The sequence below is a fragment of the Musca domestica genome, unplaced genomic scaffold, assembly GCF_030504385.1.
Source record: "Musca domestica strain aabys unplaced genomic scaffold, Musca_domestica.polishedcontigs.V.1.1 4, whole genome shotgun sequence".
Taxonomy (NCBI): Eukaryota; Metazoa; Arthropoda; class Insecta; order Diptera; family Muscidae; genus Musca; species Musca domestica.
In genome coordinates, this window is record NW_026712328.1 from 11229939 (window position 1) to 11246805 (window position 16867).

The 16867-nt window shown below is 33.8% G+C and overlaps 1 protein-coding gene across 4 annotated transcripts in view; it reads right to left on the reverse strand.

Annotated features, from left to right (window-relative positions):
* Nucleotides 1-16867, reverse strand: part of LOC101894571 (homeobox protein ceh-19) — a 158959-nt gene that overhangs the window by 85131 nt on the left and 56961 nt on the right. The window contains exon 1 of one of the 4 annotated variants that reach the window (XM_059126941.1): nucleotides 1169-1316. The exons of 2 other annotated variants lie outside the window; for them this stretch is intronic. In XM_059126941.1, the coding sequence (XP_058982924.1) occupies nucleotides 1169-1256 (88 nt within the window). In that variant the 5' untranslated portion in view covers nucleotides 1257-1316. Of the gene's footprint in view, nucleotides 1-1050; nucleotides 1317-16867 lie in introns of those variants that run through there. One more of the 4 variants, XM_059126940.1, reaches the window with a different exon arrangement.

Genomic DNA, 16867 nt, shown 5'->3' on the forward strand with positions numbered 1-16867 from the left:
AAACAAATAGATAAAAATTAAATATCAAATGTGGAACACATCCGTCTAGACCATATAGTGGCAATCCAACAAACAGAGGAAGAGTTTGAACAAAAAAAAAACTATACTTTCCCAAGGAAAAATATTGGATTTAACTACAGTCAATCTATTAAATTACCAACTTTTTGGTTTAAAGATATGAATGTCTCTCGTTGTGTGGGTTATTGCTGTGGTGTTTCGTTCACCGAATCCCTGGACATTTTTTGCATTAAAATAAACACCTTTAAAATAATATTCAAAACTATATCCCATATATCAGGGCCTGCAGATCTAATCATTTTGATGCTTTAAGAAAAATTTTCCAATGAAATTAGTATTTTTGCGAAATTAGTATTTTCAGTTACGAACTCTTAAAACCGATTCTGAAACTACTCAATAGAAATGTGGCTTTAATTATAAATATACCGAATATCTGTAGGTTTTATTATATGGAGGCTATAGCAAAACGTGGACCTGTACAGACTATGTTCAGTCGTCAGAGGTACAACCCGTTATAAACTCTTAATAATAAATTTGAAACAATTCTGCTTATAAATAGGGCTAAATCATCAAAATACAGAATATCGATAGGTAATGTTATATGGACCCTACAGAAAAACGAGGGCCTATATAGATAATGTTCTGCCACCGGAAGTAGAACCCGATACCAAATTTGGAACAATTTCGTGGAAAAATGTAACTAAAATCATCAAAATACTGAATATCGGAAGTTACCGTTATATGGTTATATAGTCTTCATTAGCGCATATTTCACTTGGACTTAACTTGAATTTTATGCTAATCGACTTAGAATTTTATGCTGATCATGAATATAATTACTTTGTGATGTTAACAAAGTTAATATACCCTCCTTTTCAAGGTGGAGGGTATAAAAATATAGAAACTATCACTTTGGCTATAAATGAAAACACAGCTATATTAAAATGTGATCTGGTTTTGAATACGATGGACATAGTTCAAAGTATTAGATGGAAACCGAATTTGATCTTAGATTTAAAAAAAAATACTTACGAAGGCCAGAAAAAGTAGTTTCAGCCGGATGTGCCTTTTTCACATCACAGTTGTTTACTTTAAAATTGCTTTGATGTGGTGTCTTTAATATACTTTCTATGCTAAAAGACGTACTAACTTTTGAATAACGTTTTTTCTCCTCCTTTTTTATCGTATCCATATTTGAAGTACCACAATTTCCGTACCGAATATTTTATCTTTGGCATTCACGATCGTTCTGGTTAAGCATTTACCGACTTTAAGTTGACAAACAATTCTTTCGTAATGTTATTATTAGACTGACACATCTCAATATTGAACGATTATTTACCGTCTCTTTTGTTTTTATTTATCAGTTTATATCTGTCTCTATCTACAAGTCTGTCGATGTTAACATCATTAAATACTTGACTCCACCCATGTTATGCCAGTCATGTGTCTCATGAAGTATACATGAGTAGTATGTTTGTTTTGCCGATTGACCGGTGGTGGATAATACAGAAGAATTATAATGAGAAAGAAAAGCACAAATGGGTATGTTTTGAACACCAATGACAGATCAATCAAGTTGTGTAATTAACTGCTATTACCATCAACAACATATGTGTACTAACACTGCAGTTTGTTTATACTTTCAATTAGACAGAAGGTGATAACAAAATATTTCATTCACAATTTACCCCAATTAGGCTAATGTGTTAGTTAGTTAGTTAGTTAGTCTGTCGTTATGTATATAACGATCTTACGGATTGCTGCGAGAAACTGTTAAATAAATATGTACCTTACTAAACTTATTTGCAGCGGTCTTAAACAATATTTAAATTTAAAAAAAGATCTCATTTAACAAAGCGATACAGAAATCATCGTCTTTCAGCTGAATATGTATTATTTGGTGAGTTTAAAGACGTATATTTTTATGGTTTAGTGGTTGTGATGTGTTTAAGGCCATCAAAGCACATAACTCGGTGCACAAAATTTTAGACATAAAAGCCCACTTAAGTTAACTTACCTTACCACCTTTTAGGACTTTGGTAAATATTCCACTGTTATGTTATTTTCCGTTTCTTGGATTTTATACATATATTGTTTCAAGCAATATTAAAAGATGTAAATACGTAGAATAATTCTGTAAATAATATAACCCACAATCAATTCAATAAAGGTGTCTATTTGAGCCCTTTCTCCAGAAATAATTAAAAACCCTCATAAAACGTAGTTATAGCGGTTTAAAATGTTGATAAAAAATTGTCCGAATTGTACCTTAAGATATCACTTGAAAGAGATGTTGGGACCTCCAACATTCGTAAAATCGGAAGATATCGTAAAATAGGGAATATACCATATTATTTTATTTACTACTCACGGAAAAGCAATGCTTACCCTCCATGCAACGGTAGAAAGCACGGTTGTTCAGAATTAAATTGCCTCTTTTTGGCTATTTTTGGGGAAAGAAATATCTATTATTTTTTCAAAATAGGCAGGCTTATTGACATTTTGGTTGTTTATATGTAAGCAACTATTGTATATTAGTGAAGAAAAATTTAAATAATTACCAAGAGGTAAGACAGGAAACACCATGGTTTCGGATGAGGTTAAGAAAACTTTTAAAATAAAAGTTTCGGGATTCGATATGGGGAATAGTTACATTTCGCAATTGGTTGGTAAAAAGTCTTCAAAATACCTCTGTGTTACCGGTTTTCCACTACAGTTGTATTTAATTGCGAGTTTCTGTTAAAATGTCACTAAAATCACCAAAGTTAGAAATCACCAAAGTTAGAAAATAGTAGGCCTATTTCAGCAGTTTTCAGCCATAGAAGTCAGAACCCATTACAAGCTATATGTACCGCTTTTCGAACGATTCTCCTAAAAATGTGGCTAAAGTTATCAGAAACCCGAATAGCGGGACGTACCGTTAAATGGGGGTTATAAAAAACGTGGAGCTATATAGACAATGTTCTGCCACAGGAGTGCAAAATTTTAGCATTCTACCTCAATTCGTTCGAAAGATAGCGTTATTAAATGTTCATCAAATTCGCCTCGCATAAAGTCCATTGTTGCTAGTAGTTTGTGGCACGTGGTACCGAATTGTTGCTCTTGCATTGCGGACACAAAAATATTGGATGTCATTTCAAGGCAACCCTCACCATTCACAGTTACGTAACGATTCATCTTTGAAAATTACGGACCAAAGATGCCACCAGCCCATGAAACGTACTAATCTTTTTTGTATGCATTGGTAGCTTTTGAATGTTTCTGGCTGATTTTCACTCCAAAAGTCGACAATTTGCTTTTTAAAGTAGCCATTGAACCAAAAATGAGTTTCGTGCGTGCGATGAACATTCTTAACGCAGAAGGCCTTTTGATAATAAAAATCAATGATTTCCAAGCATTGTTCCTTTGTAAATTCATGGTTAAATTAAAGATAAAACTGATGATGTTTTAAATTGAAACAAAATATGAAACTTGCGTTATCAGTTTAAACCAGTGTTGCCAAAAAGATAATAAGAGAAGAGGACCCAAAGTAAATCAACATTTTTCCGTAATTCATCTTAATCTTTTAGCCGTAATTTTGAACATTATGAATATATTGTTATTTTGAACATAATAAATATACTGGCCAAAAGTATAAGTATATGACCGGAAGGGTCTTTATTAAAGATCTACTCAAATTCGTGTATGAATTCTACACCTAGTAAAAAACACATGAAGCATAGTCCATTTTTGTCCGCCAATCGAATAAGAGTGAGTAGGTTTTGCACGTTTTCGAGTGAGAGTAAAATCCACTAGCAATCGAGAAGATTCTGTAAAACTTTACTTATTGCCATGCTTTGTTTTAATTGTAAGTAAGTGCAAACAATACAAAAACAAATACGTCGAGGAAAATTGTTGACCATATTTGCCTTTACTTTATACTGCTACTTTACTTTATTCTTTTTTCTCTGCTTTCCTTTATCGAGATATCCCCCTTCAGTCAACAGCAAAATTTAAAAACACGAACACACAAATCAGTAAAAAAAATTTCAGTCGATTTTACTTTTAGAGTAAATTATTTAATTAGTGCTCTTGTGCCGATTTATTATATTTGTAGATTTCTTTTATTCTGAAGCTCATAGTGAAGTTCGATGCAGAATATTTTTTGGTGTTTATAAAATTATTTATAACATCAAATTTGCCTCAATTCAGCAGGTCAGGGAATTAAAGCAAAGTTAATTGTGTAATTTTCTTAAAATACATTTTTAATACAAATATAGCTTATTGGAGGACCAAGTTTAAAATTTTATGCTGAATATTAATTCATTTTATTAAACTAAAAAGGAGCAACACATTTATTTACAAAACAAATAAAAGGGGTCAACGGTCTTTCGCTGAATATTTATTATTTGGTGGGTTTTAAGACGTATATTTTTATGGTTTAGTGGTTGTGATGTGTTTAAGGCCATCAAAGCACATAACTCGGTGCACAAAATTTTAGACATAAAAGCCCACTTAAGTTAACTTACCTTACCACCTTTTAGGACTTTGGTAAATATTCCACTGTTATGTTATTTTCCGTTTCTTGGATTTTATACATATATTGTTTCAAGCAATATTAAAAGATGTAAATACGTAGAATAATTCTGTAAATAATATAACCCACAATCAATTCAATAAAGGTGTCTATTTGAGCCCTTTCTCGAGAAATAATTAAAAACCCTCATAAAACGTAGTTATAGCGGTTTAAAAGGTTGATAAAAAATTGTCCGAATTGTACCTTAAGATATCACTTAAAAGAGATGTTGGGACCTCCAACATTCGTAAAATCGGAAGATATCGTAAAATAGGTAATATACCATATTATTTTATTTATTACTCACGGAAAAGCAATGCTTACCCTCCATGCAATGGTAGAAAGCACGGTTGTTCAGAATTAAATTGCCTCTTTTTGGCTATTTTTGGGGAAAGAAATATCAATTATTGTTTCAAAATAGGCAGGCTTATTGACATTTTGGTTGTTTATATGTAAGCAACTATTATATATTAGTGAAGAAAAATTTAAATAATTACCAAGAGGTAAGACAGGAAACACCATGGTTTAAAATGAGGTTAAGAAAACTTTTAAAATAAAGTTTCGGGATTCGATATGGGGAATAGTTACATTTCGCAATTGGTTGGCAAAAAGTCTTCAAAATACCTCTGTGTTACCGGTTTTCCACTACAGTTGTATTTAATTGCGAGTTTCTGTTAAAATGTCACTAAAATCACCAAAGTTAGAAATCACCAAAGTTAGAAAATAGTAGGCCTATTTCAGCAGTTTTCAGCCATAGAAGTCAGAACCCATTACAAGCTATATGTACCGCTTTTCGAACGATTCTCCTAAAAATGTGGCTAAAGTTATCAGAAACCCGAATAGCGGGACGTACCGTTAAATGGGGGTTATAAAAAACGTGGAGCTATATAGACAATGTTCTGCCACAGGAGTGCAAAATTTTAGCATTCTACCTCAATTCGTTCTAAAGATAGCGTTATTAAATGTTCACCAAATTCGCCTCGCATAAAGTCCATTGTTGCTAGTAATTTGTGGCACGTGGTACCGAATTGTTGCTCTTGCATTGCGGACACAAAAATATTGGATGTCATTTCAAGGCAACCCTCACCATTCACAGTTACGTAACGATTCATCTTTGAAAATTACGGACCAAAGATGCCACCAGCCCATGAAACGTACTAATCTTTTTGTATGCATTGGTAGCTTTTGAATGTTTCTGGCTGATTTTCACTCCAAAAGTCGACAATTTGCTTTTTAAAGTAGCCATTGAACCAACAATGAGTTTCGATGAACATGAACATTCTTAACGCAGCAGGCCTTTTGATAATAAAAATCAATGATTTCCAAGCGTTGTTCCTTTGTAAATTCATGGTTAAATTAAAGATAAAACTGATGATGTTTTAAATTGAAACAAAATATGAAACTTGCGTTATCTGTTTATACCAGTGTTGCCAAAAAGATAATAAGAGAAGAGGACCCAAAGTAAATCAACATTTTTCCGTAATTCATCTTAATCTTTTAGCCGTAATTTTGAACATTATGAATATATTGTCATTTTGAACATAATAAATATACTGGTCAAAAGTATAAGTATATGACCGGAAGGGTCTTTATTAAAGGTCTACTCAAATTCGTGTATGAATTCTACACCTAGTAAAAAACACATGAAGTATAGTCCATTTTTCTCCGCCAATCGAATAAGAGTGAGTAGGTTTTGCACGTTTTCGAGTGAGAGTAAAATCCACTAGCAATCGAGAAGATTCTGTAGAACTTTACTTATTGCCATGCTTTGTTTTAATTGTAAGTAAGTGCAAACAATACAAAAACAAATACGTCGAGGAAAATTGTTGACCATATTTGCCTTTACTTTATACTGCTACTTTACTTTATTCTTTTTTCTCTGCTTTCCTTTATCGAGATATCCCCCTTCAGTCAACAGCAAAATTTAAAAACACGAACACACAAATCAGTAAAAAAAATGTCAGTCGATTTTACTTTTAGAGTAAATTATTTAATTAGTGCTCTTGTGCCGATTTATTATATTTGTAGATTTCTTTTATTTTGAAGCTCATAGTGAAGTTCGATGCAGAATATTTTTTTGGTGTTTATAAAATTATTTATAACATCAAATTTGCCTCAATCCAGCAGGTCAGGAAATTAAAGCAAAGTTAATTGTGTAATTTTCTTAAAATACATTTTTAATACAAATATAGCTTATTGGAGGACCAAGTTTAAAATTTTATGCTGAATATTAATTCATTTTATTAAACTAAAACGGAGCAACACATTTATTTACAAAACAAATAAAAGGGGTCAACGGGCCGAACTTTAAACTCCCTCCACGATTTGTAAGAACTTGCAAAATTTCAAAAGATCCGCTAAAAATAACGCCAAAATTATTAAAATTCCGGATGTAGGCTGGTACAGTTATATGGATCTACTAGCTGAACCCGTGACGCCTCGCTACACTTTCTGATTTTATATGCACTAAAAATTTTATACACAAACATTTTCTGTTTATACCCTAAAACACTATGTGTTGGGGGTATTATAAGTTTGATTGGGCCAAAAATTATGTAACACCTCGAAATATTGATTTCCCACATAGGAAAGTATATATGGATCTCCCTATCTCGCCGAGCTGAGTCGATCTAGCTATGTATGTCCGTCCGTCCGTCTGCCCGTCTGTCCATGTTAATTTGTAATCACTCTACAGGTCGCAATTATGGCCCGATCTTCAGGAAATTTAGAATGGAGGTGGGGATAGGGCTAGAATAGAACCCTATTTATTTTGGAGATGATCGCATAATATTTAGGGGTTGAAATGGACCAAAAACTCATTTCATGATTTTGCAGCTGCTCTATAGGTCGCAATCATAGACCAATCGCAGCGGAAGTTAGCACGGGGCTAGAGCTTAGGGCTAGGCAGAAGCCTCATAGGGCTAGGCAGAAGCCTAATTTTGATAGTCATCGGGTAATATTTAGTGGGTGACATATACCATAACATTTGTGTTAAATAAAAGTCAAATTTTTCATTAAACCGCGAATATTTTTAATCCCGGCGAAATCACAAATAGACGAACTGGTCAACTCTGACCGTTACGTAGATGCCGATATTAAATATATCGGATGTAAATAGCGAAATATATACAATGTATATATAGAAAGGAAGGGGATGTTAACTAGAATGCTTATATCTCAAGAATGGCCAGACGGATTTCGACAAATTTTGTCAATTCAGAATGCAATCTTCACATATAAGAATAAAATCTAAAGAAAATCGCATAAAAAGATGCCTATAGTGTTGTTAATATAGATTTTGTAGTATTTTGTGACATTTTTTTATTTTTTCATATTTTTTATCGCATACGATTTTTTCAATTTGACTTATAATATTGAATTGTACATTTCGTAATATTTTTTTCATTTTACAACACAGGTTGGGGTTATTATATACAGATTGCAATTATCCTCACGAAAAGGGTAGGGTTAGTCTCAGAATGGCTAGGCCTATTGCTATCAAAGATGTCCGCAATATATTTAGGGGTTGAAAGGACTAACAACTAAAAATGTTCCTGATTTTGCAGCCGTTATAAAGTTAACAAATTGAATCCAAAGAAAATCTCGCATGAAGTTAGAGTTTAGGACAGCGGGTATAATGGAGCACTACTTTTGTGTGTAAAAATATTAACATTACTTACAGGCGATATTCGAAATACACAAAAGGTGAACTTCTGGCTTTTTTATGCCGATTTCGTTGATGAATAAAGCCAAATATCGTAGACAAGCAAATCATATAGATAAGTTTAAATTTGGTGATACAGATTGGCCTCTTGCTTTTGAAGTTGATCGCAAAATATTTTGGGGTTCAAATGAACCAAAAAACAGAAAAAAATTCCTGCTCACACAATTGAAGAGAGTTAAGAACAGGAAAGAATTCTAGCATTTTGGATAACCATTGGTATATGTAGCTGTAAAATTAACCACAACAACTAACAGCACGATAGAGTGCGTAAATATTGGGAAAATGTCCTGGTTATAAAACGCGGATCTGCACAGACAATTTTCTGTCATAGGCTGTATTATTCATTACAACTTCAAATGCCAAATTTGAAACAATTCCGGTAAATAATGTCGCTAAAATGATCAAAATACCGAATATCGGGGGGTACCGTTATATGGGGGCAATACGAAGGCGTGGACCTGCACAGACAATTTTCTGTCATAGGCTGTAGTATCCATTACGAACTTCAAGTGCAAAATTTGAAACAATTCCGGTAAATAATGTCACTAAAACCATTTAAATACCGACTATCGGGAGGTACCGTTATATTGGGGCTATACGAAGACGTGGACCTGCACAGACAATTGTATGTCATAGGCTGTAGCATCAATTACAAACCTCAAATACCAAATTTCAAATAGTTCCGGTAAATAATGTCGCTGAAATCATTAAGATACCGAATATCGGGGGTACCGTTATATGGGGGCTATACGTGGACCTACACATAGTACACATTTGAGTAAAATTTTATCAAACTACCTCATTTCGTTCGGAAGCTAGAGTGATTTCCACAGACGGACGGACATTGATAAATCGACATAGAATTTTATGCTGATCAAGAATATTGTACAAACTACTTTGTACATACTTTTGAGTGCGGTTGAGGCGCTGGGAAAATCTAGCAATAAACAATAAATATTCTAAAATTACATATTTCACAGCCGCCATAAAACACCACAGTGGGCAATTCGGTGATCTTGTGCGCTGACGCATACGATAATGTGAGAGATAATAAAGGTTATGACCCACACGCACATATATCGATGCGCTCAGTAGATGCACAAGACCACTTGAATGAGATGTGAAGCAGCCCTGTAATGTTCTCCATTCAATATTTCGTTTTCGTTCTCTAATTTCCGAATAATAGCAACTTTAACTAATTTGCTCATTTCCAATTTATTGGTAGATGTTGCACTTAAATGGTCTTCCTAGATCTGGAACCAATATTTCCCAAAGACCTATAATCTCTCAGAAGTGACAAAAGATTAACATTTATTATTGGTTTTTGACTGAAACGCATCTATATGAGATACAGACATTTGACTACATTCTTCAACGAAATCAGCGTTAAAAAAATAGTCAGAAGTGCGTCTTTCCTGTATTTGTGAATTCTTCAAAAGTCACTGGAATGGACATTTTCGTATTTTGTCTACAAAAGTTGGCAAACTCCTTTACACATTGAATATTTTTGGATGGCCATCCAAAACTGCTTGGCTTTTACAATGTCCGGTAACCCCCATTCAAATGTGCGTGAGGATCGTGCGATAATTACGACCTGCTGACAATTTTGCAGTTTTTTGGTCCATTTCAACCCCTAAATATATGGCGATCATCTCCAAAAGAAATAGGGTTCTATTCTGACCCTAGCCCCATCTCCATTCTAAATTTCCTGAAGATCGGGCCATAATTGCGACCTGTAGAGTTATTACAAATTAACATGGACAGACGGACAGACGGTAGGACGGACATATATAGCTAGATCGACTCAGCTCGGCGAGATAGGAAGATCCATATATACTTTCCTATGTGGGAAATCAATATTTCGAGGTGTTACATAATTTTTGGCCCAATCAAAGTTATAATACCCCCAACACATAGTGTTGTAGGGTATAATCAGAATTGAAACTACATCCAAAGAATAAGGTTGTTCTTTCTTTTCTCATTTTCCACATTTGGATCTTCAAGCCGGATAGAGAATTGAGTCAACAGCCAAACCATTCGGTTGGTTTTCTTTTCTCATTCAAATATATTTACTTTGTGGGGTCTAAAATGTATATTTCGAGGTGTTACAAACAGAATGACAAACTTAATATACCCTCCATACTATGGTGGAGGGTATAATAAAACAATTTCAAGAATTCAAAAACGTTTTTATACCCTCCACTATACTATGAAGGGTATATTAACTTTGTCATTCCGTTTGTAACTCCTCGAAATACTCACGTCAGACCCAACAAAGTAAATATATTCTAATTCGATTTAGCGATGTCCGTCTGTCTGTTCGTCTGTCTGTTGTAATCACGCTATCTTTCGAACGAATTGAGATAGAAGGCTAAAATTTTGCACACGTGTTTTTTTCCAGTAGGCAGGTTAAGTTCGTAAATGGGCCATGTAGGTCCACGTTTTCATATAGCCCCCATATAACGGTACCTCCCGATATTCGGTATTTTGATGATTTTAGCGCCATTTTTCACCGGAATTGTTTCAAATTACGTATTTATAGTTCGTAATGGGAACTACAGTCTGTGACAGACAAATGTCTATGCTGGTCCAGGTCTTCGTATAGCCCCCATATAACGGTACCTCCCAATATTCGGTATTTTGATTATTTTAGCGCCATTATTCACCGGAATTGTTTCATATTTGGCATTTTAAGTTCGAAATGAATACTACAGCCTGAGACAGAAAATTGTGTGTGCAGGTCCACGTCTTCGTATAGCCCCCTTATAATGGTACCTCTCTATATTCGGTATTTTGATGATTTTAGCGCCATTATTCACCGGAATTGTTTCGAATTACGTATTTATATTTCGTAATGGGAACTACAGTCTGTGATAGAAAAATGTCTATGCAGGTCCAGGTCTTCGTATATTGGCGAGTTTAGGTACAATACCCACCGAAATTGTTTGAGACATCGTATTTGACGTTAGTAGTGGATGCTATAGCCAGTGACAGAATATTGTCTATGCTGGTCCAGGTCTTTGCACAGCTCCGATATAATGGTACCTCCCTATATACGATATTTCGGGAGGTACCGTTATATGGGGGCTATATGTAAACGTGGACCTGCATGGCCCATTTACGAACTTAACCTGTCCACTAGCAAAATAAACATGTGTGCAAAATGTTAGCCTTCTATCTTAATTCGTCGAAAGATAGCGTGATTACAACAGACGGACGGGCAGACGGACATGGCTAAATCGTCTTAGAATTTTACGCTGATCAAGAATATATATACTTTGTTGGGTCTGACATGAGTATTTCGAGGAGTTACAAACGGAATGACAAAATAAATATACCCTTCATAGTATGGTAGAGGGTATAAAAATGAATGAGCAATTTTGAGGTTTGGTTTTAGCTCCCATAAATACTTTCGGCCGATATTCGGAATGAGTAACGGAATTTGGTACAAAATGAGTTTGGCAACGTGTATGAGAACTAAATTTAGCATGTTTCTGTCTTTTCGTGGTCAGTTATTGTACAAAATAATTTATACATACTTTTGAGTGTGGTTGAGGCGCTAGGAAAATATAGTAATAAACAATCAATATTCAAAAATTGGAACGAATTTAAAATTTTTCAAAAAATAAATTTCTTAAAAAATTCTGTTAAAATTTTAAAAATACCAAATATAGCCGTCTACGTAATTTGAAACAACTCTGGTGAATAATGACGGAAAATCATCAAAATACCGAATATTGGGAGGTACCCTTATATGGGGGCTACAGGAAGACGTGGACCTGCACAAACAATTTTCTGTCTTAAGGTGTAGTATTCATTTCGAACTTAAAATACCAAATTTAAAAAAAATACCGTTAAATAATATCGCTAAAGTCATCAAAATACCGAATATAGGGAGGTACCTTTATAGCATTTTCAGATTAAATGAAACCTTTTGCAATTCAACTGAATCTTTTTGCAGTGGAAATGAAACCTTTTGCAGTGGAATTGAAACCTTTTGCAGTAGAAATGAAACCTTTTGCAGTGGAAATGAAACCGTTTGCAGCGGAAATGAAACCTTTTGCAACCGAAATGAAACCATTTGCAACCGAAATGAAACTTTTTGCAAATCAGATGAAACTTTTAAATTTATAGAAGGAAAAATAACAAAACATTTTTATTTTTAGTAGTTTTTAAATTAAATCAATTAATAATAATATAACTAATATATTGACAAAGAGGATTTTTTATTGATTATAAATATCTACATTGATTTATATTATTTCTTAAATTTTCAATTATTGTAATAACAAATGGTTCTTTATTGATTTGATATAAAATGCTTCCATATTATTAAATTCCAAATGCTTAACGCTAAAAACAGAAATTTAAACAAATTTTGCCCTTTATAGGTATGGCCAGGACTGAAATGTGAAATTAAGCTTTTCCACAATTTGTTATAGTTATAGTATACTATTAATCTTACCTAATAAAGGATTCCCGCTTCGCAGCTTTATTGATTATGGAGATAGAGCAGTCGTGATTTCAATAGACCGATAAGTGGAAATCATTAAATGAACTATGATCATGATTGTATACAGTTTATGGGGTCTACGACAAATATTTAGAGATGTTACAAACCGAATGACAAATTTAGTATATCCTCCTTTCCATGGAGGAGATTATAAAAAGATACCTAATTCGGGTCCTTTGAAAAAATACCTTGAAAAACTTTTTTCAATCTTTCTGCATCTACACTTGTGTTTTATGGAAGCTTTAAGAAAAAATTTATAAAAACATAAATATTAATAATCAATAAAAAATCCTCTTTAACTATATATTAGTAATAATTAGTTAATTTAATTTTAAACCTACTAAAAATAAAAATGTTTTGTTATTTTTCCTTCTAAAAATCTAAAAGTTTCATTTAATTTGCAAAAAGTTTCATTTCGGTTGTAAAAGGTTTCATTTCGGTTGCAAAAGGTTTCATTCCCGCTGCAAAAGGTTTCATTTCCACTGCAAAAGGTTTCATTTCCACTGCAAAAGGTTTCAATTCCACTGCAATAGGTTTCATTCCCGCTGCAAAAAGTTTCGTTTGAATTGCAAAAGGTTTCATTTAATCAGAAAATGCTATATATGGGAGCTATACGAAGAAGTCGACCTGCACAGACAATTTTCTGTTTTAGGGTGTAGTATCGATTTCGAACTTCAAATACCAAATTTGAAACAATTCCGGTGAATAATGTCCCTAAAATCATCAAAATACCGAATATTGGGAGGTACCGTTATATGGGGGCTATATGAAAACGTGGACCTACATGGCCCATTTACGAACTTAATCTGCCTACTGAAAAGTAAACATATGTGCAAAATTTTAGCCATCTATCTCAATTCATTCGAAAGATAGCGTGATTACAAGAGACAGACAGACGGACAGACAGACAGACATACATACGGACATCGCTAAATCGACTTAGAATTTTACGCTGATCAAGAATATATATTTCGAGGAGTTACAAACGGAATGACAAAATTAAAATACCATATAACGGTACCCCCCGATAACGGTACCCCGCGATGTTCGGTATTTTGATGACTTTAGCGACATTATTTACCGGGATTGTTTCAAATTTCGCATGTGAAGTTCGTAATGGATACTTCAGCCCATGCCAGAAAATTGTCTGTGCAGGTCCACGCCTTCGTATAGCCCCCATATAACGGTACCCCCTATATTCGGTATTTTGATTATTTTAGCTACATTTTAAACAGATTTTTCTTCAAGTTTCGCATTTAAATATTGCAACAAATTTTTAAGATTTTAACAGAATTTTGAACGGATTTTATTTATTTTTTTTTGTACCAAATGGTGGTACAAGATATCGGAAGATATCGTAAAATAGGTAATATACCATATTATTTTATTTATTACTCACGGAAAAGCAATGCTTACCCTCCATGCAATGGTAGAAAGCACGGTTGTTCAGAATTAAATTGCCTCTTTTTGGCTATTTTTGGGGAAAGAAATATCAATTATTGTTTCAAAATAGGCAGGCTTATTGACATTTTGGTTGTTTATATGTAAGCAACTATTATATATTAGTGAAGAAAAATTTAAATAATTACCAAGAGGTAAGACAGGAAACACCATGGTTTAAAATGAGGTTAAGAAAACTTTTAAAATAAAAGTTTCGGGATTCGATATGGGGAATAGTTACATTTCGCAATTGGTTGGCAAAAAGTCTTCAAAATACCTCTGTGTTACCGGTTTTCCACTACAGTTGTATTTAATTGCGAGTTTCTGTTAAAATGTCACTAAAATCACCAAAGTTAGAAATCACCAAAGTTAGAAAATAGTAGGCCTATTTCAGCAGTTTTCAGCCATAGAAGTCAGAACCCATTACAAGCTATATGTACCGCTTTTCGAACGATTCTCCTAAAAATGTGGCTAAAGTTATCAGAAACCCGAATAGCGGGACGTACCGTTAAATGGGGGTTATAAAAAACGTGGAGCTATATAGACAATGTTCTGCCACAGGAGTGCAAAATTTTAGCATTCTACCTCAATTCGTTCTAAAGATAGCGTTATTAAATGTTCACCAAATTCGCCTCGCATAAAGTCCATTGTTGCTAGTAATTTGTGGCACGTGGTACCGAATTGTTGCTCTTGCATTGCGGACACAAAAATATTGGATGTCATTTCAAGGCAACCCTCACCATTCACAGTTACGTAACGATTCATCTTTGAAAATTACGGACCAAAGATGCCACCAGCCCATGAAACGTACTAATCTTTTTTGTATGCATTGGTAGCTTTTGAATGTTTCTGGCTGATTTTCACTCCAAAAGTCGACAATTTGCTTTTTAAAGTAGCCATTGAACCAACAATGAGTTTCGATGAACATGAACATTCTTAACGCAGCAGGCCTTTTGATAATAAAAATCAATGATTTCCAAGCGTTGTTCCTTTGTAAATTCATGGTTAAATTAAAGATAAAACTGATGATGTTTTAAATTGAAACAAAATATGAAACTTGCGTTATCTGTTTATACCAGTGTTGCCAAAAAGATAATAAGAGAAGAGGACCCAAAGTAAATCAACATTTTTCCGTAATTCATCTTAATCTTTTAGCCGTAATTTTGAACATTATGAATATATTGTCATTTTGAACATAATAAATATACTGGTCAAAAGTATAAGTATATGACCGGAAGGGTCTTTATTAAAGGTCTACTCAAATTCGTGTATGAATTCTACACCTAGTAAAAAACACATGAAGTATAGTCCATTTTTCTCCGCCAATCGAATAAGAGTGAGTAGGTTTTGCACGTTTTCGAGTGAGAGTAAAATCCACTAGCAATCGAGAAGATTCTGTAGAACTTTACTTATTGCCATGCTTTGTTTTAATTGTAAGTAAGTGCAAACAATACAAAAACAAATACGTCGAGGAAAATTGTTGACCATATTTGCCTTTACTTTATACTGCTACTTTACTTTATTCTTTTTTCTCTGCTTTCCTTTATCGAGATATCCCCCTTCAGTCAACAGCAAAATTTAAAAACACGAACACACAAATCAGTAAAAAAAATGTCAGTCGATTTTACTTTTAGAGTAAATTATTTAATTAGTGCTCTTGTGCCGATTTATTATATTTGTAGATTTCTTTTATTTTGAAGCTCATAGTGAAGTTCGATGCAGAATATTTTTTTGGTGTTTATAAAATTATTTATAACATCAAATTTGCCTCAATCCAGCAGGTCAGGAAATTAAAGCAAAGTTAATTGTGTAATTTTCTTAAAATACATTTTTAATACAAATATAGCTTATTGGAGGACCAAGTTTAAAATTTTATGCTGAATATTAATTCATTTTATTAAACTAAAACGGAGCAACACATTTATTTACAAAACAAATAAAAGGGGTCAACGGGCCGAACTTTAAACTCCCTCCACGATTTGTAAGAACTTGCAAAATTTCAAAAGATCCGCTAAAAATAACGCCAAAATTATTAAAATTCCGGATGTAGGCTGGTACAGTTATATGGATCTACTAGCTGAACCCGTGACGCCTCGCTACACTTTCTGATTTTATATGCACTAAAAATTTTATACACAAACATTTTCTGTTTATACCCTAAAACACTATGTGTTGGGGGTATTATAAGTTTGATTGGGCCAAAAATTATGTAACACCTCGAAATATTGATTTCCCACATAGGAAAGTATATATGGATCTCCCTATCTCGCCGAGCTGAGTCGATCTAGCTATGTATGTCCGTCCGTCCGTCTGCCCGTCTGTCCATGTTAATTTGTAATCACTCTACAGGTCGCAATTATGGCCCGATCTTCAGGAAATTTAGAATGGAGGTGGGGATAGGGCTAGAATAGAACCCTATTTATTTTGGAGATGATCGCATAATATTTAGGGGTTGAAATGGACCAAAAACTCATTTCATGATTTTGCAGCTGCTCTATAGGTCGCAATCATAGACCAATCGCAGCGGAAGTTAGCACGGGGCTAGAGCTTAGGGCTAGGCAGAAGCCTCATAGGGCTAGGCAGAAGCCTAATTTTGATAGTCATCGGGTAATAT